We start from the raw sequence: 23,784 nt of genomic DNA on the forward strand, positions 1-23,784 counted from the left end.
GGGTTTACTAAGGTTTCATAAAGTCGTCCTTCCTACCTTGACCAACTCCTTCAACCGCTCCCTAGTATACACGGCACCAATCTCCTCGCCCAACACCAGGTCCAGTATGCGGCTGATGGGGTAGGCGAGCGGTGACGTCACCAGCATCACCATTTTGGTGACAGCGATGGTGCGCGCGCCGATCGCCAACCCGTGCCGCGAACAGATGGCCTGCGGCGAGATCTCGCCCAGTATGACGATGGCCAACGTTGAGGCGATCACCGCCACCAGACCGGAAGTGAGCCCGTCCAGCAGGATGGTAAAGGTCGAGTTGACCATCACGTTGCCCAGTAGGATGCTGCAAAGCAGGAAGTTGCCGTGCTTGCGGATCGGGATTATCATGTCGGCGTACCTAAGAATATCGTAGAAAATTATTCAAAACTGAATTGAATATCTTACAAGACATATACATCTTTGAATAAAAACACAAATCTGTTGTCAAATTCTACACTGTTTTATTTAGTACACGACCAAGGTTTCGTGACCACACCAATCACATTTTCAAGTTGACTAAAGCTAAAAGGTAAAGGTGGCCTTTTAGCTTTAGTCAACTTGAATATGAGACTGGTGTGGTCACGAAACCTTGGTCGTGTACTAAATAAAACAGTGTAGAATTTGTAATATTTCGAAATAATTCAGAAAATAGAGGTTCAAATTTAATTTTTTTTTATTTATTTACCAATTCACTAGAAATTTACAAAATAACACTTATCAACTAATATACATTGGTGTGGCTGGAAAAAGAAGCCTTGAGCTCCAGCCACGAGTTCGAAAATATTCTTTAAATTATTGGTACATTTGCCTAATAATTGGTAAATAATAGTTCACGACTGATGAAGATCGTCAAAAATGTATACCACTTACTTAACTAATAATTACAGTAGAAACTTTAGAACAGTAGAAAAATCAACAAATAATGTGCAGAGAAAACACTATGAAATGAAAATAAAGGAAATGAAATTATATTAAACCGTTATATTTAATGTGAAAAATATTCTCTCTTAATCCACTCTTTTAAAGCTCTCTTTACTAATTTTGAAATCCAAATCAAAAGGTAATTCATTGATCAGTTTACTGCGTGTGTAAATTAGCTGTCTTTTGATCAATGAAAGTCTTGTAGAATAAACTTGATATTTCTCTGTTACACCCGGTCTGAAATGATAAGTGTTCTTGATCAGCTTTGGGAAGATATTTATATTTTCCACTAAATATTTTATTAAGACTTCAACATATAGTTGACTCACGGTAAAAACAACAAAATCCAGGAAAATTAGATTAGTTGGGTCGAAAAGTTCTCTCTGCAAAAAACTGAATGCTTCAAAAGTGTTTGTTATACAAAGCTAACGGATGAAAATAATGGATTAACAACACAATACATGAATGTTAGTGGAATATTACAAAAAATCACTAGTACCCTTATAGTATATAGATAATATTTAACTGATGAAATTAAATAATAAATAAACTAATAATAATAAAATAATATTTTTTTTTTACTGATGAAATTAAATGAAAAAATTCTTTATTAGGCGGAGTTAAGACTCCGTGGATAACTGGACTTTGTGGACTCCGTGGACTCTGTGGATAACTGATATTTTATATCAAATAGGCTACAGCTAGTTTTGCAAATAATGCCATTATCAAATGTCGTTTTGAAATCATGGCATTATTGCCAAAACTAGTCATGTTTCATATAAAATATAATAAATTCAAATTCATCTGTCATCAAAAAACAAATCAATGATAAAAAAATGAAGGAATAATAATTTGGCAGAATATCAAGTGTCCTTCCACTTTATAATGAATGACATTATTCCCGAAAGTAGACGTGTTTCATATAAAATAAGTAGTACTGATTATTTTCTGTAACTGAACATTCAAGTAGCCCTATATATATTCAATGTCTTTCAATGTTTTTTCCGAGTTACTCGATGTTTTTCAGTGTTTTTTTGATGTTTCTCGATGTTTTTAAATGTTTTTCAATGTTTTCTCGATGTTTTTCATTGTTTTTCAATGTTTTTTCGGAGTTTCTCGATGTTTTTCAATGTTTCTCCAATGTTTTTCAATGTTTTTTCAGAGTTTCTCGATGTTTTTTCAATGTTTTTTAATGTTTTCCAATGTTTTTTCCGTGTTTCTCGATGTTTTTCAATGTTTTTTCATTGAGCCCTACTCAACTTCTTAGTAGATAGTGATTAATTCACTGACTTCTTGGTACTGCAAAATGGTTATGCATATCGTTCACGACTGATGAAGATCGTCAAAAATGTATACCACTTTGCAATTAGTAATTAAAAAGGTAGTAAGTTCTAATAATTACTGAAGAATGCATGTCGTGACTTCAATAGAGATACAGTAATAATTAAGATGTTGACTGAATTTAACGAGACTTTTACAAGAGCCTATGAATTTAGAATGAGGAATTTAATCAGTCACATTGTTGTGAGAAGGACACATTAATTTGAAACAAACAAAACTTACTTGGATTTTTTTATGTCTTATAAAAGAAATTTCAAAAATAAATTCAGTTCCTCACCTTCGTTCAGTATCAGTTCCAGTATTCGATATAATCTTCAACTCAGTCTGGTTGAGCGACATGAGCCCCAAATTGAGACCAGAAAACAGCGACGAAAACATGAGACATATCACTATCACTAGCAGAGTGAGCCAGATGGGCAACAGCTGCTGGTATCCCACGATCGTCAGGTAGGGTTCGGAACCCACATGCTTCCAGGCACCCTTGCCCTTGTGCAGGTGAGTGTCGTCCTTGTAGCAGAGGTAGAAGGGCGTGCCCGATTCGCCCTGCAGGGGCATTTTGAGGGGCAGAAGGGCTGAGTAGTTGGAGTGGCTGTCTAGCTGGAACAGAAGGCATCTGCTATCATTCGCCCAGTCCGAATTCACTGACAGCGCAACGCTAATGTTCAATTAATTTAACTAGTAGTTCTGTGAACAGTACACCTCACGCAGTATTCTCATCCACAAGTACCTGATGTCAACTGTTTTAAATGTTAACAAAATCAGTTCACGTTTGAATTTGTAATCAATAATTTATTAATATTTATGTTAATTTAAACAATGAATAGAATATATTTCTATTCCAGAATTCATATAATATTCATCCAGTTCCGTGATAATCTTTCCATGTAATGAAAATCAATTTTTTTTCAATCAAAAATATTATAATTTCTTCTGCATTATTTAGTTCATTTGATTATTTTTAATCACCTATTAAATTAGTTTCTTCGAACGTGAGAATATTGATACTGATAGACACGCATAATAATACCATGACTGCAAAAGACCAAATTTATTAACAAAATGTTAATAACTCAATCCTTATAGATTATATTAGATTGAACATAACTTATCATACACATGATGAACATTTGTGTTTGTCAACTTGCGTTCAATCTAATAGAATCTATAAGGATTAAGTTATTAACATTTTGTTAATAATTTTGGTGTAAACCCAGCTTAAAGATGCATACCTCTTCAAGGTCTTTGATTGAAACTATAGACCTTATACAAATACAGTAATAGACCACTACCTCCGTTAACAGAGGTTTACGGAGGTAGTGAATAGACTGGCTTCTCCACACATCTGTGTAATCACTTGTCAGCTGATTTATGATGAATAGTCTGATTTTTACTCTAATATTGGCGTATGAAGGAGGCTCCTTTTTCCTTTTATATTATCCTTGAAATGAAAAATTTCCAAATACCTTGTATATACGTCGACGCGCAATTTAAAAAGGAACATACCTGTCAAATTTCGTAAAAATCTATTACCGCGTTTCGCCGTAAACGCGCAACATATAAACATTTAAACCTTAAGAGAATAATGCCAAACCGTCGACTTGAATCTTAGACCTCACTTCGTTCGGTCAATAATATTATTTAATCTGTATTAAATATTAATATAATAATAATAATGATTTATAGAATACTAGCAGGTAACGTAACCCGTGCTCCTCAAAAGTCGAATTAAATACTTGACGAAAAGAAATCTTGATGAGTTGAAAATATGCCTATAACAATCCTAGGTAAATTAAGAATCTATATGCAAAATTTCAAGTTAATAAGTGCAGTAGTTCAGACGTGATGATGTACCAGCCAGTTCTTTCCTTTATTATATTATATAGACTATGCTTATAGTATTAGTAGTTGTCGACCACATCACCCCTTAGAGCAAACCCGTTCAACCACATAGAACCACATGTCTGCTTTAGTAGGCCTGGAGACTATTGAGTGTTTAACAACGATGTTCAACATAAATAAAGTATTTTCCAACAATTGTTTTTAAACAATTGACACTTTCAGACAATATAATAACTGTTGAAAATGAATATATAGAACGTATATAGAACATTGGTTTTGCGCAAAAATTGAAACTACAGTATTCTCAAATAATTCAGACCATGGGCGTACATCCCGGGGGTGATACGGGGGACGCGTCCCCCCAATATTTTATGGTATAGGCTATGTCCCCCGGAAACATTTATTAAAGTTTTTAATTATGATAACACATTTTTATTAGTTTACTTGTAAATTGGGAATAAACTTGCCTTGTACGAAATATTTATACATAGTGTCGTTTGTATGTATGAAAAGAGTGACCAGTGTACAAAGTATTCTATAGTAAGGTCCACGTTATAATGACAGTATTTGATCAACTTTGGTTTTGCTATCCTTGTCTATCATTCGACAAAGCCGGTGGTACTATCCTTTTCTAGGTCCACAACGATGCCAATTATGTTTTTGACAGTGTAGAAATATGATTAATTAATGCAGATAATCGGCATCGCTATTCTTCTATCTTTATCCACTGACATTATAACGTGGACCTCACTATAGTATAATTTTTTATCCTTATTATGCACGAACACACACTGACACACTCGTCTATTATGTTACGATTGTTACCTAAGTATTTTGTATCTGAAACTCTCTTCAAACAAGGACAGTTACAAGAGTTGTAATCACAAAGATTTAAGACTTATTTGTTTTGAAAAATGTAATAATTACTCATGAGAATTTATGTTGATCTTTGTAACACAGTTTCAGTTATTAAGTAAAAATTACAGCTTTGTATGGTTGTGAGTGGAGAACTTTTTTATGGATATTTAGCTATCCTGCTTTGGTTGGTAGGCTAATCAAAACAAACAATACAACTAATGCTATTTTTTTTAATAATTTTGTATTTAGTAAAACTTCATCAACTCAGAATTTCATTTATTCACCCACTAATTTACCACTGCCAAATAAGAGGATTTAAAACGGATTTGAAGTGAAATATGCTTTGGATACCATCATTTTAATAAGCTATTTTTTAAAAATCTTCACTGGGGGCACCCCCCAGACCCCCCAGTACGTCCCCCACAATGTCAAACAGCTATCTACGCCAATGATTCAGACTTCAGATTTTGATGTTGATTAGAGGTTGATTTAAGGTTGAGTGGTAGAAAGGACTTTCTAGTCCTAACTCCGCCTAATAAAGAGTATTTTCATTTCATTAGATGTTGTGATATCTATCCATGACACTGAAGATGACATCATTGGTGTTGATATTCCTGACAACATTTTTTAGAGATAATAATGTGGAATATTTCTCTATTTTGGGTTTTGAAGCATCTAAATTTAAAAACCTACTTTGTGAAATTAAGGCATGAGAATTTTATGAAGTGAACAACTACAGGACTTGACCTATTTCGGACTATGTGTAACCTTATCTAAATTTGGGAGAGGAATAGCACAAGGTTACCTTATTTTTCTCTCCCTATCATTTTGATGATGTACTTATTGTATGAATCAATAAAGAAAGAATAAAGAATGTTATCCTTCCCATAATTTCGTTTGATTGATTGGATCAATCAATATTTATGATAGTTTCTATCAAATATTTAATATTTATATTTCCAATATTTATTGGATCAATATATGAGTAATGATTCACGTGGGACTTGAAAGCGTGCTCCAGTCAGTCAGTGAATATTTAATATTTCTCACAATTATTTAGTTTGCAAGTCATCATTATTTAAGTGTTGACATGACACTCCAGTGGTTCAGTTATGCCAACAAAAAACTTTTAAACCTCGGTAAAGCAGTACATAATAAAAAGTTTAATTTGGTCACAAAGATACGGTTGACAAACGTATACAAAGAAGCAATACTATTCAAATTCATTCATTCATTTATTTCAAATTCATTCATTCATTTATTTTTCCAAGTTTTGACATTGAAATAACTGAGATGGCGCACATGAATGTTGTATTGGACAAGCCTGTTCTTCACACCTGAATTGTATCTATTGTCTATGAATAAATAAATAAATGAGAATAATAATTAAAAATGACAAATTTGACTTGATTTCTGTGTAAAAAATGACAGTAGCCTACAAATTGAAAATAAACAGTAATCGCAATAGAGAAATGAAGTAGAAATAAAGTAATAAAGCAAACAACTACACTCAAGCATACAGTGAAAATTACACAAAAAATAAATCACAAAACAAAGAGAGAAGTACAGTACAAGTGAGAAATTAAAAGTAAAATTAATAGAAAAAAATAAGCAAACAACTTCTCTCAAGCATACAGTGGAAATTACACAAAAAATACATCACAAAACATAGAGAGAAATACAGTACAATTGAGAAATTAACAGTAAAATTGATAAAAAAGTAAACAATAAGCTGACAACTCTACTCGAACAATCAATAAAAATCAAACAAAAAATACATCACAAAATAAAACATAGAGAATTAAATTGAAAGAGCCATAGAGGCATGGCTGAACTTGAATTATTTCCAATCGTTGACTTTTCAATAATCAACTTCATATATAAATTATATTTTCGAACACTTCATACGCTAAATTCAAGTTTATATATTACATCCCTGATTAAGCTGATTTACGACTCACACTGGCGCACAAGGAATCTTCCTTTTGCCGGTGTTTTTGCCTCACCTACTGTACTTATGCATGTGAACAAAAATTGAATCTTCATTTTATAGCTATTATTTATAATATAGAGGATATCATTTCGTCATTATATCTAATTAAATAAATGGATGTATCTTGGTTTAAGTGCAGTAGCATATACTTATATTTATTTTTTGTAAAGCTTTTTTGTATTTTGTTTTTGGCAAATAACATTCATTCATTCAAAATTAAACAAAAAATACATCACAAAACATAGAGAATTATACCTGGAACTGAGCGTTGAGTTTGAACTCGCATTCATCCCCCGCTTCCCCCGCTTTCTCAGTGAGCGTGAACACGACCGAGTCGTGCCAGCCGGCGCCGAACAGGCGCAATACGGCCGTCGAGTCGTATCGCAGCGCCGAGACGCCATCCTCGTCCTTCACCTTCAAACATACAGTGCGGTCCACGTTATAATGGCAATATTTGATCAACATTGATGTTGCTATCCTTGTCTATCATTCGACAAAGCAGATATCCCTTCCCTTACCACCTCCACAACTTTCCCAGATAACCCGGAAAAGAACACTAAGGGCTGGTTTCCGAGCTCGGGATTTAGCTAAGTCCTAGACTTTAAACAGCTGGAGTCAGAAAATAGGCTTTTCAAAACGGGGCGTAGTCGCAGTTTTTATAACAGTAGTCACAGTTTTTATTTTCTCATTTCTATGATTGGAAACGTTTTTCCTTGACGAAATTAAACATTTCTAAATAATTCAAAACAGCTGAAACTTTACACTATTCTCTCTTTATTTTATTTTATGTTTAATTTTCTATTTTCTTGAAATTTAATTCAAACTTGACTTTGACAATGAATACGACTACGCCCCGTTTTGGAAAGCCTATTTTCTGACTCCAGCTGTTTAAAGTCTAGGACTTGGTCAAATCCCGAGCTCGGAAACCGGTCCTTATACATATGCATATTTCTTACAGGAAATAACAAAATAGGTAGAAAATCCATACAAAAACAATTTAGAATATCCAGACATTACTTTCAAAACTAGATCCATTTTAAAAGTTTTCTAAAAAATTTAGTAGACGTCGAATCTGGATTATTCTGTGAATTGAGAGTAATTTTTGTCAGTTTTAGTGAGGTTAACGTTATAATGGCAGTAAAGGAAGATAGGAGAAGAACGTTGCCAAGTCTCTCCATTTTGCCACTGAGTGTACACAGCTGTTACTCAATTCGTCCCATTAAATTTGATCTAATAATAATTACCATTTCCTTGATAAAATAATAAATTTAATGTCAAATTAAACAAGAATTTCATAATTTGATTCAAAAATTTGCTTCCATAACTAAGATCTGATTTTATTTTTATACAAACCTGAAATGGCGGCTAATTTAAAAAGCTGTGATACACCAATCTGAATTTCAAATCAACAGAAATTAAGTTATTTGGTAGGTTTTCTATTCCAATTTCATTTGAAAATAATAGAAAAATATAAATCCTATTAAAAATGAGTAATTTCAATGCGAATAATTCTGAAATAACGTTTCAATATTATTTATACCGGTACGAGTAGCTGTCTAACCTATATGTGTAGGCTAACTGAAGCATGAATAAAGTCCAGTATGGTTAGTAATCAACTTTTAAAATGTCATTTCAGGTATTTTAATTTGTGTTTCTCATACGGTAATGTCTAAAAATTATTTAATTGTTCAAAAATACATTTTAAATCAATTATACGACTTGTGTACTTAAGTATTTTGATAGAATGAAGAAAAAAATGGCGGCTGAGCATTGTTTGTCTACTTTTGTATAGTCACTGTAAAAGTAAGAATAAAATCTCTGGAAAACAGACAACATTGCAGAGCTAGAGAGAGATAGCGTTATCTGTTTTGTTGTATGATAGAAAAGGACAACAACAGTTTTGTCAATCCAACACTGCCATTATAACGTGGACCTCACTATAGAAGACTAAACCATAGATAACTGGAAAAACCCTCCATAAACTAACAAGAAAAAGTAAATTTCTAAAGAAAAATCAAATGTAGCACACCTCAGAGCATACAGTTTCCTTTGCTGACTGACCAGTAATCCACTGACAGTCAATGCCAATGTGGTAAATTTATTTTATTTATTTATTCAACATAGATTACAAAATAAATCAATAAACTATAAAATAGGCACTGCAATAAAGAATTTAATCCACAAAATGGAACATTAGAAATAATTGGCAAGGTGACGAATTTATTTCATTTATTCCTCATAGATTACAAAATAAATCAATTAACTGTAAAATATACACTGCAATAAAGAATTTAATTTGCAAAATGTAATATTAGAAATTACTTCCCCAAAAGAGCAAGCTCGATCTTGGAGGGATTGAACAAGGAAATTCAATGAAGGAAAAACGTTGAACAGAATAAGTAATGCAAATTGAATTTTCCTCCACCTACTGTCTAAAGTACTTACTTTACTCCCTGAAACATAATACTAATGTGTCACTTTTTCGCTCTCGGTACTAAAAAACAGAAAAACTCGCTAGGGAGGAAAAGTAACTCCATTTAAATAACATGGGAAGCATCTCTATTTTGAAAACGAACATTTGAAATAGGTTAGAATGTCTAAGCTCAGATGAGGAAGCATATAGAGTAGTAATTAAACCAACTAAATTCAATACCTCAACCAGACATTTGAACAATATATGAAATTTATGTTTGTATGCTAAAATTATTACAAACTTCATTTCACTATAATAAAAAAATGTATCAATTTTTTTTCAATTCCATGTTATTCAAAATACCAGCCAACGAATATTCCTCATTAACTAATCAAATTTGAAACGGAAACTTCATCATAGCTGTAGTTGTGGCGGCCATTGTTCTTACAACTTTTGCCGACAGATACCACTGTCGGCGGAGAACTGTGATTACAAGCCAGCTGTTTCTGTTTGTAACACATTGTTTGGTCAAGTACGTTTTTAAAAATTATTTTATTTGCAGTTTTTATAAAAATGTAGGTGGAGGAAAATGTTGTGTACATCACGAGTGTAAAATGCTTTTTCTCCCTCAGGAAAATTGTTCTTCAAACTTTTCCCTCAGGGAGAAAAAACAGTACTTTTCACTCTAGATATACAAATAACTATTACATATGCTAGGTGTGAAATATCCCAATACTTTGTATTAAAGGAGGGAGAACTAAACTAAAAATTGTCGGGATGTGGTTTATATTGATATAATTTTGGTTTATAATGATATAATTATGGTCTATACTGATATAATTGTGTTTATATTGATATTATAATTGTGGTTTATATTAACCTCAGCAGAAGAGCTCTCCACCCGAAAACCGTAGACGCGGAGTTCACGCAACTGTTCCGAGGCCGGACCGTAGACGGACGGATTGAAGGACGATACGGCCGGACCGTAGAGGGACGGATTAAACGACTCGACCGCCTGGTCGGACTGTTGGCGGGGTGGGGGCGCCTCGCCCCCCTCGTGTGTTACCTTCCAGTCACCTCCGGTGTGTTTAGATCTGCAACCAAATCAAATTTATTTCCTAAAAAATACAACAAAAATCTTGTGAAATACAATCATATGTCACTACAGTAGAGCAGATTGAAAACAATTTGTATTCTTGTTTTATTAATTTTAAAGGGTATGTCATACATGGCATCAAAACCTATTCAATTTTTGAAATATTATTTTGTGAATTGGAAATCGGGTCGCAGATTTAATTATTGAATGTAATTGATATATACGAGAAGATCTCCAATGTACAAAGATGAAACGTGTGTTTTATCACGTTTCGTGAAGGCAATATTATGGGTTTTAGCTCCAAACAAGAGTGAGTCGACTTTTGGTCTGTGAATCAAGGCTGCATGTGTTTTTCACATAAATAGATTTTGAATTTTTCTTTCGAGGCCCGTATTCCTTGAACCGTTTGTGAAGTTAGTTGTTGAGTTAAGGCATTGGTTACCTGAAGGATTCTGTCTTGAGAATTCAATTATAGGTTGTCGCAGTCCGGGCAGTTTACACCTACATAATTGTTTTTTCGGGATTTGAATCTTGTAGGGAAAGCTGGGTTTTTGATTCAATCAACTGGCAGAGTTTTATATATATATATTTTTTATTTAAAGTCGGGAGTAGTTTAACTGGACCTTGAGGAGCAGGCCAAGGGACTCTTTTTAAGGTAAAGTAAGATAATAGTTAATTGCACACATTTTTATTTTCAGACCTATAGTTTTATTATATAATATTTTTTTCCTACAGATACCTTGAAAAGTGGCCATTGCTGCACTGATTACAGAACGCAAAGAATCACTTTTCCGCTCTAGTGCGGGAATAGTTATTTGTGCAACTAGTGCGCAAAGTGACAGTTTGCTGCATCGAAAGAAACGTTTACGCCCGAGCCGTAGGCGAGGGCGGAATGGTTTCTTGAGTGCAGCAAACGAACTTTGCACACGTATTTCTCATTAAATTTTTCCTACAGTTACCATTGAATATGAATATAAGTTCCTCTGCTGCACTCAACAAACCATTCCGCCCTCGCCTACGGCTCGGGCGTAAACGTTTCTTTCGGTGCAGCAAACTGTTACTTTGCGCACTAGTTGCACAAATAACTATTGTTTCGTTATTTTCAAAAACCTGAACGACCATTTTTTTTCTTTTTCCCACCGTTACAGGTACTATAATTCCATTTCATAAATACAAGAAACTAGCCCTGAATTCACAAATTTTTGAAAACAAACGCCTTGTATGGTTGGGACATACACAGTGCTGTAATAAACAGGTCACCCGTGCTTTATACGGTAGTTTGGAGTTGAAGTGTAGTTGACTGGTACCAGCTGTAGATAATGGTTCCTTAGAAGACCTGTACAAATCATTCCCTATCATTGAGAAACTGGAAAATGTTGAAAAAAATTGATTCACCTCATGAAAGAGAGTTGTTCATATTACATCATTAATTACTGAAGAATGACAGAATGATTTACAATTTTTTTGAATTTAGCTTAGCTGATATTCATCCTAAAATAGAAGATGGAAAGAATATGGAATTCTGTGTGATTCACATCGTTTATCGCATTTTATTTCCTGGACCATCAACAACTATGAACGCATTAAATTCATCTTTGAAACACTGATTCTGGTAGAGAGTTAGTGGGAAGGATATTTTGAATATTCTTTCCAAAGAATGGACATTGATATGTCCAAAGCTCCGCCAATTAATGTAGATGCATAACAATATTATCTATAGCCTATTACCAATTGCTTTTTTCATATCATAAGCAGTTCAATAATTATTTTCTTAGTCTATACTATGTAAATTCATCTATAATTTTGCTGTATTGTAAGCTATTGTTTATAAGTGTAAAAGCCAGTATATATTGTAATCTACATAAAGTACTCAATCAATCAATTTAACCTATCTATTTTTTTTAATTCAACACTTTACTGAAAGATATTACTACCAATTGATTGAGAAGAATATGTTTTCGGAATAATAAATGCTGCGTGACTAAGCACATAGTGTTTAAATGTTTAAATGTTTAAATGTTTAAATGTTTAAATGTTTAAATGTTTAAATGTTTAAATGTTTAATGTTTAAATGTTTAAATGTTAAATGTTTATATGTTGCGCATTTACGGCGAAACGCGGTAATAGATTTTCATTGAAATTTGACAGGTATGTTCATTTTTTAATTGCGCGTCGACGTATATGCAAGGTTTTTGGAAATTTTGCATTTCAAGGATAATATAAAAGGGAAAAAGAGCCTCCTTCATACACCAATATTGGAGTAAAAATCAGACTATAGAATTATTCATCATAAATCAGCTGACAAGTGATTACACAGATGTGTGGAGAAGCCAGTCTATTGCTGTATTTCCATAAGGTCTATAGTTTCAATCAGGTACTTGTGGATGAGAATACTGCGTGAGGTCTACTGTTCACAGAACTACTAGTAAAATATAATTGATTATTGTAAACGAGAATGAACCGTCAATATTACATCAATAAACTTGTATCACATGCATCTATAGAAGACATTGACAAAACAGAGGATCGGCAACGTTTTTCTCCTATCTTTCTCTACTGCCATTATAACGTGTACCTCACTATATTATATTGGTGAGTCACTGGAAACTATCAGTTTCTTATGGATATCATCTATGCTTCCCGTTCAAACAATTCTGACGATTTGAAGTGAATTTTACAAAAGTGATTGCAATCGATTTTACTGTCGAACAGACAGCGTGTCGTCAATAAATCTTTTCCAAAAATTGAACTGTTTTCAGGGGTCGTTCACGCATGCGCGCACTAGTGTGCGTGTTTGGCCTTATCATGCGTTTTAGACACGCAATCCGCATTACAGAGTGAGAAATATTTATTCTATGTTTGGTTTTGAAGCATCTAAATTCAAAAATCTACTTTGTAAAAATAATTAAGGACTGAAAATTTTGTAAAGTGAAAAACTAAAAGACCAAACCTATTTCGTAACCTTATCTAAATTTGAGAGAGGAATAGCACAAGTTTACCTTATTTTTTTCTCTCCCTATCATTGTGAAGATGTACTTATTGTATGAATGAATAAAGAATGAATAATAGAAGAATCACTTTAAACTATCAGTATTGGTTGAACAGTTTATGTTATTCATAAGGAGTTCTGGAAATTCATAATTATCTATTAGTACACTCACGCTGAATTCCTCCTCCATTTGGAGAAGATTTTTAGAAATGTTTTGGAAAAGTTTCTGTTCAGAGAAACAAAAAAGATCTATTCATTATAGCTCCGCAAAGTTGCCTGCATCTTTTTACACTATGTAGAAATACTATAATGAATGTACTATGTATAATATACATATACTATGTATAATGAATTGCCAAAATATTATCTCTAATATGAAAATGTATGATTAAAAAAAAAAATCTGGTGTGGCGCACTCACACAACTCTCCTTGCCGTTATGAAAATTGATCACTTGACGCTAGTGTTCCCGCGCATCTCAAGTCTACTATTCAGTGATTTGAGCCAGCTGGTGACAGGACAATAACGCTGGAGACACACATGAGGTCTGTTATCTCTTCATAGTGGATGATTTAATAGAATCAACAATAATTTGCAATTGAATAATCACATTTTCTCGAATTTAAAGCTTATTTTCAATTTTAGGTGAAAATGTTACTGAACATTAATTGTAGAGATTTTCATGCTCAATCTACTCCACTTGATTTTTTTCGTTTCAATTGTATCTGAAGCCTGATAATTGGGAATCTATCTGCATTGATGGGGCGAAGCTCCTGAAATTTTTACAGATATTGGACTTGTGGCAGTTGATAGAGCTTATCGATGACTATTTTAGGTATGAATTTGATCAAAATCGTTGGAGCCGTTTTCGAGAAAATTGCAAAAAACCCTGTTTTTGACAACATTTTCGCCATTTTGAATTGCATCAGATCGAAATTGTTCGTGTCAGATACTTATATCGTAAGGACCTTAAGTTCCAAATTTCAAGTCCTTCCGTTAATTGGGAGATGAGATATCGTGTACACAGACGCACATACACTCATACACACATACACACACACACACACATACAGACCAATACCCAAAAACCACTCTTTTGGACTCAGGGGACCTTGAAACGTATAGAAATTTAGAAATTGGGGTACCTTAATTTTTTTCGGAAAGCAATAGCCTACTTTCCTTACCTATGTTAATAGGGCAAGGAAAGTAAAAATCTACTTTGTAAAAATAATTAAGGACTGAAAATTTTGTGAAGTGAACAACTACAAAACTAAACCTATTTCGGACTATGTGTAACCTTATCTAAATTTGGGAGAGGAAGAGCACATGGTTTACCTTATTTTTTCTCTCCCTATCATTTTGAAGATGTACTTATTGTATGAATGAATAAAGAATAAATAATAGAAGAACCACTTTAAACTATGAGCATTAATTCAATAGGAATGTTAAAATTATTCATAAAGAAATGTGACGATTGGAAGTACATCTTATAATAGTAGTAGACTTACGCTGAATTCTTCCTTTAAGAGAAGATTTTTAGAAATGTTTTAGAAAAGTTTCTGTTTAGAGAAACAAGAAAGATCTATTCATTATAGCTCCGCAAAGTTGCCTGCATGTTTTACACTATTTAGAAATCTAATGAATTGCCAAAATATGTTATATGTAATATGAAAATATATGATTAAATGATTAAAAAAAATTCTGAGATGAATAGATTAGAAGGTAGTTGATCATTTTCAACAATATTTTGAAACTATCATTTTAAAATTGAGAACTGAGTTGAATGAATCACCATTGACTCAAGAAGGCATTGACAAGACAGAGGATCGGAATCGTTTTTCTCCTATCTTTCTCCACTGTCATTATAACGTGGACCTCACTGTAGGAGGTAATCACTATGTCACTATGTTTAATTATGACAGTACCTGATATAGTGAGGTCCATATTATAATGGCAGTGGAGGCAGATAGGGAAAGAACGTTGCCGATTCTCTGCCTTGTCAGTTGTCACAGCCTTCTATAGAGAAAAGCTGATATCGGAAAATCTGAAGTAATATGAGCTTCAGATACTATTGCTGGTGAGATGTTGTGATATCTATCCATAACTAGTAGTTCTGTGAACAGTAGACCTCACGCAGTATTCTCATCCACAAGTACCTGATTGAAACTATAGACCTTATGGAAATACAGCAATAGACTGGCTTCTCCACACATCTGTGTAATCACTTGTCAGCTGATTTATGATGAATAATTCTATAGTCTGATTTTACTTTCCTTGCCCTATTACCATAGGTAAGGAAAGTATTGCTTTCCGAAAAAAATTAAGGTACCCCAATTTCTAAATTTCTATACGTTTCAAGGTCCCCTGAGTCCAAAAAAGTGGTTTTTGCGTATTGGTCTGTATGTGTGTGTGTGTGTGTGTGTGTGTGTGTGTGTGTGTGTGTGTGTGTGTATGAGTGTATGTGCGTCTGTGTACACGATATCTCATCTCCCAATTAACAGAATGACTTGAAATTTGGAACTTAATGTCCTTCCCCTATCAGGATCCGACACGAACATTTTCGAACAAATCCAATTGAAGATGGCGGCTAAAATGGCGAAAATGTTGTCAAAAACAGGGGTTTTCGCGATTTCTCGAAAACGGCTCCAACGATTTTGATCAAATTTATACCTAGAATAGTCATTGATTAGCTCTATCAACTGCCACAAGTCCCATATCTGTAAAAATTTCAGGAGCTCCACCCATCAATGCAAAGTGTGATTTTAGATTCCCAATTATCAGGCTTCAGATACAATTTAAACAAAAAATTTCAAATGGATGAGATTCAGCTTAAAAATCTCTACAATTAATGTTAAGTAACATTTTCACCTAAAATTGAAAATAAGCTCGAAATTCGAGAAAATGTGTTTATTCAATAATGCAAACCGTTGGCAACTGTTGATTCTATTAAATCATTCACTATGAAGAGATAGCAGACTTCGTGTCTCCAGCATTATTGTCCTGTCACCAGCTGCCAGATCTTTGAATAGTAGACCTAAGATGCGCGGGAACACTAGCGTCAGTTGATCAATTTTCATAACGGCAAGGAAAGTTGTGTGAGTGCGCCATACCAGATTTTTACTCTAATATTGGCGTATGAAGGAGGCTCTTTTTTCCTTTTATATTATCCTTGAAATGCAAAATTTCCAAAAACCTTGTATATACGTCGACGCGCAATTAAAAAAGGATCATACCTGTCGAATTTCATGAAAATCTATTACCGCGTTTCGCCGTAAATGCGCAACATATAAACATTCAAACATTAAGAGAAATGCCAAACCGTCGACTTGAATCTTAGACCTCACTTCGCTCGGTCAATAAAACACTGGGATGTCGTCAAAAATATCACTAATTTATTGTAAAATTACAAACATGTTACAACTTCAGTGTAATATCAACTGTCCATTCTTGTTTGAAATGTAACCTATTTCTCAATGATTAAATACTACATTTTAATAATAATTATTGAGATTAAATATTTTGTTGATTAATTATTATATTTTCACATCGTTAGAAAGCGATCTGGCAACTTTGCAGAGGTAGGAAAAGGTTAGCGCTATCTGCTTTGTCGAATGAGAGACAAGGAAAACAACACCAATATCAATTAAATACTGCCATTATAACGTGGACCTCACTATAATGCCTGGTATATAAATAGCTTACATAAGATTACATAATGCGTAGTACCTAGATTTATTACAATGCCGAGAGGTGTGGGTGTGTGTGTACATTGCTTCTGACAACCTAGGCCTACACATACCAGGAAAAGTTGAAGAAAATTAACAAGTAATCAGAGATTTCCTCGGAAATCATCGTCATAGGATTTCATAATTTGTTCAAATACTAGGAAACTCAGCTGAGTAATGAGTGTACCGTTGACGAAGGCTAGAACGTAGAACCATAGAGAAACAATAGTGTAAGTAGATATCCCATGGTATAGGGCGTTTATGTCGCAACTTTTACTGTTATCTCAAGCCGATTACTGTTGATTACTGTCGAATTTACTGTTTTCTTGGGGTGAGAGTGAATGAACGGCACAGTATGAGAGACTACCAATGTCACACAGCTTCACAGGTAATAATTAAATGAACTATCAGCTTGAGATAACAGTAAAAGTTGCGACATAAACGCCCTATACCACGGGATATCTACTTATGCTATTGTTTCTCTATGGTAGAACGTTATAAGAACGTTATAGAGCGTAGAACGTTGGTAGAAAGTTATAAGAACGTTATAGAGCGTAGAACGTTGGTAGAAAGTTATAAGAACGTTATAGAACGTAGAACGTAGGCTACATATTGCACTGTTCCAATTTGGTTAGGCCTACTGCATATAGAGAACTATTCCACTATTTTAATTACTAGTAGTTCTGTGACAGGTAGACCTAACGCAGTTTTCTCATCCACAAGTATCTGATGTCACATGTTCTAGTTGATTCAGTTGAAACATAATAATCACAGTTGAATCATAATTGACCGAGCGAAGTGAGCTCTAAGATTCAAGTCGACGGTTTGGCATTTCTCTTAATGTTTAAATGTTTAAACCGTCGTAAATGCCGTAAATGCGCAACATATAAACATTTAAACATAAAGAGAAATCCCAAACCGTCGACTTGAATCTTAGACCTCACTTCGCTCGGTCAATTAAGCTTCTCATTTTTTTATGATGTAGTATTTCTATTTTGCTGAGAGTGATGCCCACATGAGCATAGCCTTGTGCGTTAGTAATGAGACGGGTGGTGATGAGAGATGAGTGGACCTACAGTTTCAAGTGGGTTCCGAGCCACCAGTTACCCTTCGAGATATCAATTTCGATCAATGTTGATATACAAGTTCATTACAAAGCCACGAATATATTATTTATGATTAGCAGGTAACCAGAGGATAGAGAGGATTTCCATAGTGAGGTCCACGTTATAATGGCAATATTTGCTCAACATTGGTGTTGCTATCCTTGTCTATCATTCAACGCAGCCGATAGAACTTCTATAATCCTTAACGTTGCCATATTTTTTTTCAACAACGTAGAAGTGTAATTATTTGAAAAATATTTGATCTCAATTATTAAAAGTAATTATTTAATCATTTTAAAATATATTTTCTTGACGATTAAAATGTGATTGATTATGTTGAACGAGAATGAACACCTAATATTACATCAGATAATATCAGTATCAGCTATACTCTACAGAAGGCAGTAGCAAGACAGAGAATCGACAACGTTGTTCTCCTATCTTCCTCCACTGCCATTATAACATGTACCTCACTATTGTTTCATTCAGTGGAACCAGGGACAAAATAATTACCAAGTACGTAATTGAACAGTATCTTTACTGTAAATAAAAAATATAAATCTAAGTACTCTTTTTAATTTTTACTTTCCTTGCCCTATTACCATAGGTAAGGAAAGTATTGCTTTCCGAAAAAAATTAAGGTACTCCAATTTCTAAATTTCTATACGTTTCAAGGTCCCCTGAGTCCAAAAAAGTGGTTTTTGGGTATTGGTCTGTATGTATGTGTGTGTGTGTGTTGTGTGTGTGTGTGTGCACGATATCATTCTCATCTCCCAATTACGGAATGACTTGAAATTTGGAACTTAAGGTCCTTACGATATAAGTATCCGACACGAACAATTTCGATCTGATGCAATTCAAAATGGCGGCTAAAATGGCGAAAATGTTGTCAAAAACAGGGTTTTTTGCAATTTTCTCGAAAACGGCTCCAACGATTTTGATCAAATTCATACCTAAAATAGTCATCGATAAGCTCTATCAACTGCCACAAGTCCCATATCTGTAAAAATTTCAGGAGCTTCGCCCCATCAATGCAGATAGATTCCCAATTATCAGGCTTCAGATACAATTGAAACAAGAAAAATCAAGTGGAGTAGATTGAGCATGAAAATCTCTACAATTAATGTTCAGTAACATTTTCACCTAAAATTGAAAAAAGCTTTAAATTCGAGAAAATGTGATTATTCAATTGCAAATTATTGTTGATTCTATTAAATCATTCACTATGAAGAGATAGCAGACCTCATGTGTGTCTCCAGCGTTATTGCCCTGTCACCAGCTGGCTCAAATCTTTGAATAGTAGACTTGTGATGCGCGGTAACACTAGCGTCAGGTGATCAATTTTCATAACGGCAAGGAAAGTTGTGTGAGTGCGCCACACCAGATTTTTCATTATTTTGTCACGACATGTTTCGGCTACTAATGCCATTTTCAAGTGATTTCGCTTATTTATATTTTTTATTTATATTAAAAGTAGCTCCAAGGAAAAAGACAGTATCTTCACTCTATGGTGTCTATGGTTTACTCTATTGTCTGGATGGGAAGCATTGATTTACTCCTTCAAGTATTCCTGACAGTTTCAAATGAATCTCACTACATCCAGATTTCAGATCATCAACACGTGATGTAAACAGTACACGGGAAAAGTGCGCATTATTATTGTATACCAGTCACTACGAAGAAAGTTGCGTAGCTGCGTAGTATCTTCTTCTTCTTCAACTTCTTCATCATCATCTTCTATTTTTCTACTTCTCCTCCTCTTCTCCTTCTTTCCCTGCTGCTCCTACTTCTCCTGCTTCTTATTCTTCACCGAGCTTTTCTTCTTCCTCCTCCTTCTCCTTCCTTCTCCTGCTTTTACTTATTACCCTACTACTTCTTCTTCTTCTTCTCCTCCTGCTTCTCCTTCTTTTCCTTCTCCTCCTTGTATTCCTGCTCCTCCTTCGTCTCCTGCTTCTTCCTCTCCATCTTCTCCGGCTTCTTCTTATTCCTCAACGAGTTCTTCTTCTTCTTCTTCTTCTTGGAGTGGCCGTAGTCGTGCTGGCTTTATGATTCAGTGGCCCGGGTTCAAATCCCGGCCCGGGCAAGATATTTATCTCGGGCCACTCCCGTGTTTCGGATGGACACGATAAGTCGTCCGTCCCGGCTGCCTAAAAAGCATCGTTAGGTCATGTCAGAGGCCCTGAAATTGATCAGTTGCGACCTGAAAACTCTGACACCAGACCTGAGCCAGCCAGGTCACTCGATATTATTATTATTTTTTTCTTCTTCTACTACTTGTCATTCTTATCCTGCTCCTTCTTCTTCTTCTTTTCTACTTCTCCTTCTTCTTATCCTTCTCCTGCTTCTCCATCCTTCTCCTTCTTCTCATGCTTCTTCCTCTATTACATATTCTTCTCCTACTTGTCATTCTTATCCTGCTTCTCCTTCTTCTCATTCCTTCTCCTGCTTCTCTTTCTTCTCATGCTTCTTCCTCTTCTACATATTCTTCTCCTACTTCTCATTCCTTCTCCTGCTTTTACTTCTTCTCATGCTTCTCCTACTTCTTCTTCTTCTACTAGTCATTCTTATCGTGCTTCTCTTTCCTTCTCCTGCTTCTTCTTTTTTCTCCTACTTCTTCTTCTTCTCCTCCTGCTTCTCCTTCTTTTCCTTCTCCTCCTTGTATTCCTGCTCCTCCTTCGTCTCCTGCTTCTTCTTCTCCATCTTCCTCTGCTTCTTCCTATTCTTCAACGAGTTCTTCTTCTTCTCTCTTCTTCTTCTTCTTTTTCTTCATCTTCTTCTTCACCGAGTTCTTCTTCTCTTTCTTCTCTTGCTACTTCTTATTCTTCACCGAGTTCTTCTTCTTCTTTTTCTTCATCTTCTTCTTCACCGAGTTCTTCTTCTCTTTCTTCTCTTGCTACTTCTTATTCTTCACCGAGTTCTTCTTCTTCTTCTTCTTCTTCTTCTTCTTCTCCTACTTCTTCTTATTCTTCACCGAGTTCTTCTTCTTCTCCTGCTCCTTATTCTTCACCAAGCTCTTCTTCTTCTCCTACTTCCTCTGTTTCTTCTTCTTCTCCTGCTCCTCTTATTCTTCAACAACAAGTCTTCTCTTCTTCTTCTCCTACTTCCTCTGTTTCTTCTTCTTCTCCTGCTCCTTCTTATTCTTCACCAAGTTCTTCTTCTTCTCCTACTTCCTCTGTTTCTTCTTCTTCTCCTGCTCCTTCTGATTCTTCACCGAGTTCTTCTTCTCCTCCTGCTCCTTCTTATTCTTCACCACGTTCATCTTCTTCTTCTTCTTCTTCTTCTTCTTCTTCTTCTTCTTCTTCTCCTGCTTCTCCTTATTCTTTACCGAGTTCTTCTTCTTCTCCTGCTCCTTATTCTTCACCAAGCTCTTCTTCTTCTCCTACTTCCTCTGTTTCTTCTTCTTCTCCTGCTCCTTCTTATTCTTCACCAAGTTCTTCTTCTTCTTCTTCTCCTACTTCCTCTGTTTCTTCTTCTTCTTCTCCTGCTCCTTCTTATTCTTCACCAAGTTCTTCTTCTTCTTCTCCTACTTCCTCTGTTTCTTCTTCTTCTCCTGCTTCTTCTGATTCTTCACCGAGTTCTTCTTCTCCTCCTGCTCCTTCTTATTCTTCACCACGTTCATCTTCTTCTCCTTCTTCTTCTTCTTCTCCTGCTTCTTCTTATTCTTTACCGAGTTCTTCTTCTTCTCCTGCTCCTTCTTATTCTTCACCAAGTTCTTCTTCTTCTTCTTCTCCTACTTCTGTTTCTTCTTCTCCTGCTTCTTCTTATTCTTCACCGAGCTCTTCTTCTTTTTCTTCTTCTCTCCTACTTCTCATTCTCATCCTGTTTCTTCTTCTTCTTGTCCTGCTTCTCCTTTTTCTTCTTCTTTTTCTTCTTCTTTTTCTTCTTCTTTTTCTTCGTCTACTTCTTTTTCTTCTTCTCCTACTTCTACTTCTTCACCGGTTAAGCCTTATCCCAATCATTTTATCAACAGCTATTATGATAGTACGCATTACTATTTTTTACTATCTCATACTACCAGCTGTGAGACTCTTGACGTAACATATAAACAAAATCAATGATTGGAGATAAATAAATGGAGGTTTGAACTTAGCAATGTCAAGGACATCATTAATATCTCCAGATGTAAATATAATCCAGATGCAAGTCCGCAAAAGACAAATATAAAAATCATCGGAATAACAATTTACTACCTCATAGTACTATATGTGTAGATCAGCTGCTCTTGACGTAAGATATAAACATGGACGTTTATTGGAATGGGATAAATAGAAATTTCAAGTTCACGAATTTTTTCACAGTATTTATTCATTTATTTATTTATTTATTCATTTCATTGACAATTACGAATCATAATTATAATAAATATAATATGATTGGGAGAAGACAACAGGCATAGCCCAAAACTGTCTTCTCCCAATTTTTACAAATAAATATTTCAAAGAAGAATAAAAGGTCAAGATTACACTTTCACTTCAACAATATCTCATCCCAAGATAGAATTTTACCAGAATACAAACTTAACGCCGTTTGCACAGTCAAAACTGAATTTAATCAGCTGTTGGCTTAAACTCAAAATGAACCGCATTATAATAAATTATACTTGATACTGATTTAATCCAGTTTGAAATGAAATTTAGTTTAAACTGTCACTGTGCAAAGTACACAGTGCCTAAGTACACACTAAGAGCCTAACAGCCCTTAGGGTAGGTTTCCGAGCTCGGGATTCAGCTAATTACTACACTTTAACAGCTGGAGTCGGAAATTGGCTTTCGGAAACGGGCGTAGTCACAGCCAACATTTTTTAGGCTACATGGAAAAATCTGGTGTGGCGCACTCACACAACTTTCCTTGCCGTTATGAAAATTGATCACCTGACGCTAGTGTTCCCGCGCATCTCCAGTCTACTATTCAAAGATTTGAGCCAGCTGGTGACAGGGCAATAACGCTGGAGACACACGAGGTCTGCTATCTCTTCATAATGGATGATTCAATAGAATCAACAGTAGCCAACAGTTTGCAATTGAATAATTTTATTTTTTCGAATTTCGAGCTTATTTTCAATTTAAGGTGAAAATGTTACTTAACATTGATTGTAGAGATTTTTAAGCTGAATCTTTCCCACTTGAATTTTTTTGTTTAATTTGTATCTGAAGCCTGATAATTGGGAATCTAAAATCAAACTTTGCATAGATGATGCAGTGCTCCAGAAATTTTTACAGATATGGGACTTGTGGCAGTTGATAAAGCTTATCAATGACTTTTCTAGGTATGAATTTGATCAAAATCGTTGGAGCCGTTTTCGAGTAAATCGCGAAAAACCCTGTTTTTGACAACATTTTCGCCATTTTAGCCACCATCTTGAATAATAGCATTTGATCGAGAATGTTCGTGTCGGATCCTTATCGTGTAAGGACCTTAAGTTCCAAATTTCAAGTCATTCCGTTAATTGGGAGACGAGATATCGTGTACAC

General features: G+C 34.7%; 1 protein-coding gene across 1 annotated transcript in view; it reads right to left on the reverse strand.

Annotated features, from left to right (window-relative positions):
- The window catches only part of LOC111055534 (metal transporter CNNM4), a 40,598-nt gene continuing 16,814 nt past the window's right edge, over positions 1-23,784 (reverse strand). Inside the window, exons 2-5 of the mRNA XM_039425539.1 lie at positions 10,279-10,492; positions 7,241-7,399; positions 2,573-2,892; positions 1-391 (exon numbers count right to left, since the gene is read on the reverse strand). Of these exons, the coding sequence (XP_039281473.1) occupies positions 16-391; positions 2,573-2,892; positions 7,241-7,399; positions 10,279-10,492 (1,069 nt within the window). The 3' untranslated portion in view covers positions 1-15. The remainder of the gene's footprint in view (positions 392-2,572; positions 2,893-7,240; positions 7,400-10,278; positions 10,493-23,784) is intronic.

Source organism: Nilaparvata lugens, chromosome 4, assembly GCF_014356525.2.
Source record: "Nilaparvata lugens isolate BPH chromosome 4, ASM1435652v1, whole genome shotgun sequence".
In the NCBI taxonomy this organism is placed as follows: Eukaryota; Metazoa; Arthropoda; class Insecta; order Hemiptera; family Delphacidae; genus Nilaparvata; species Nilaparvata lugens.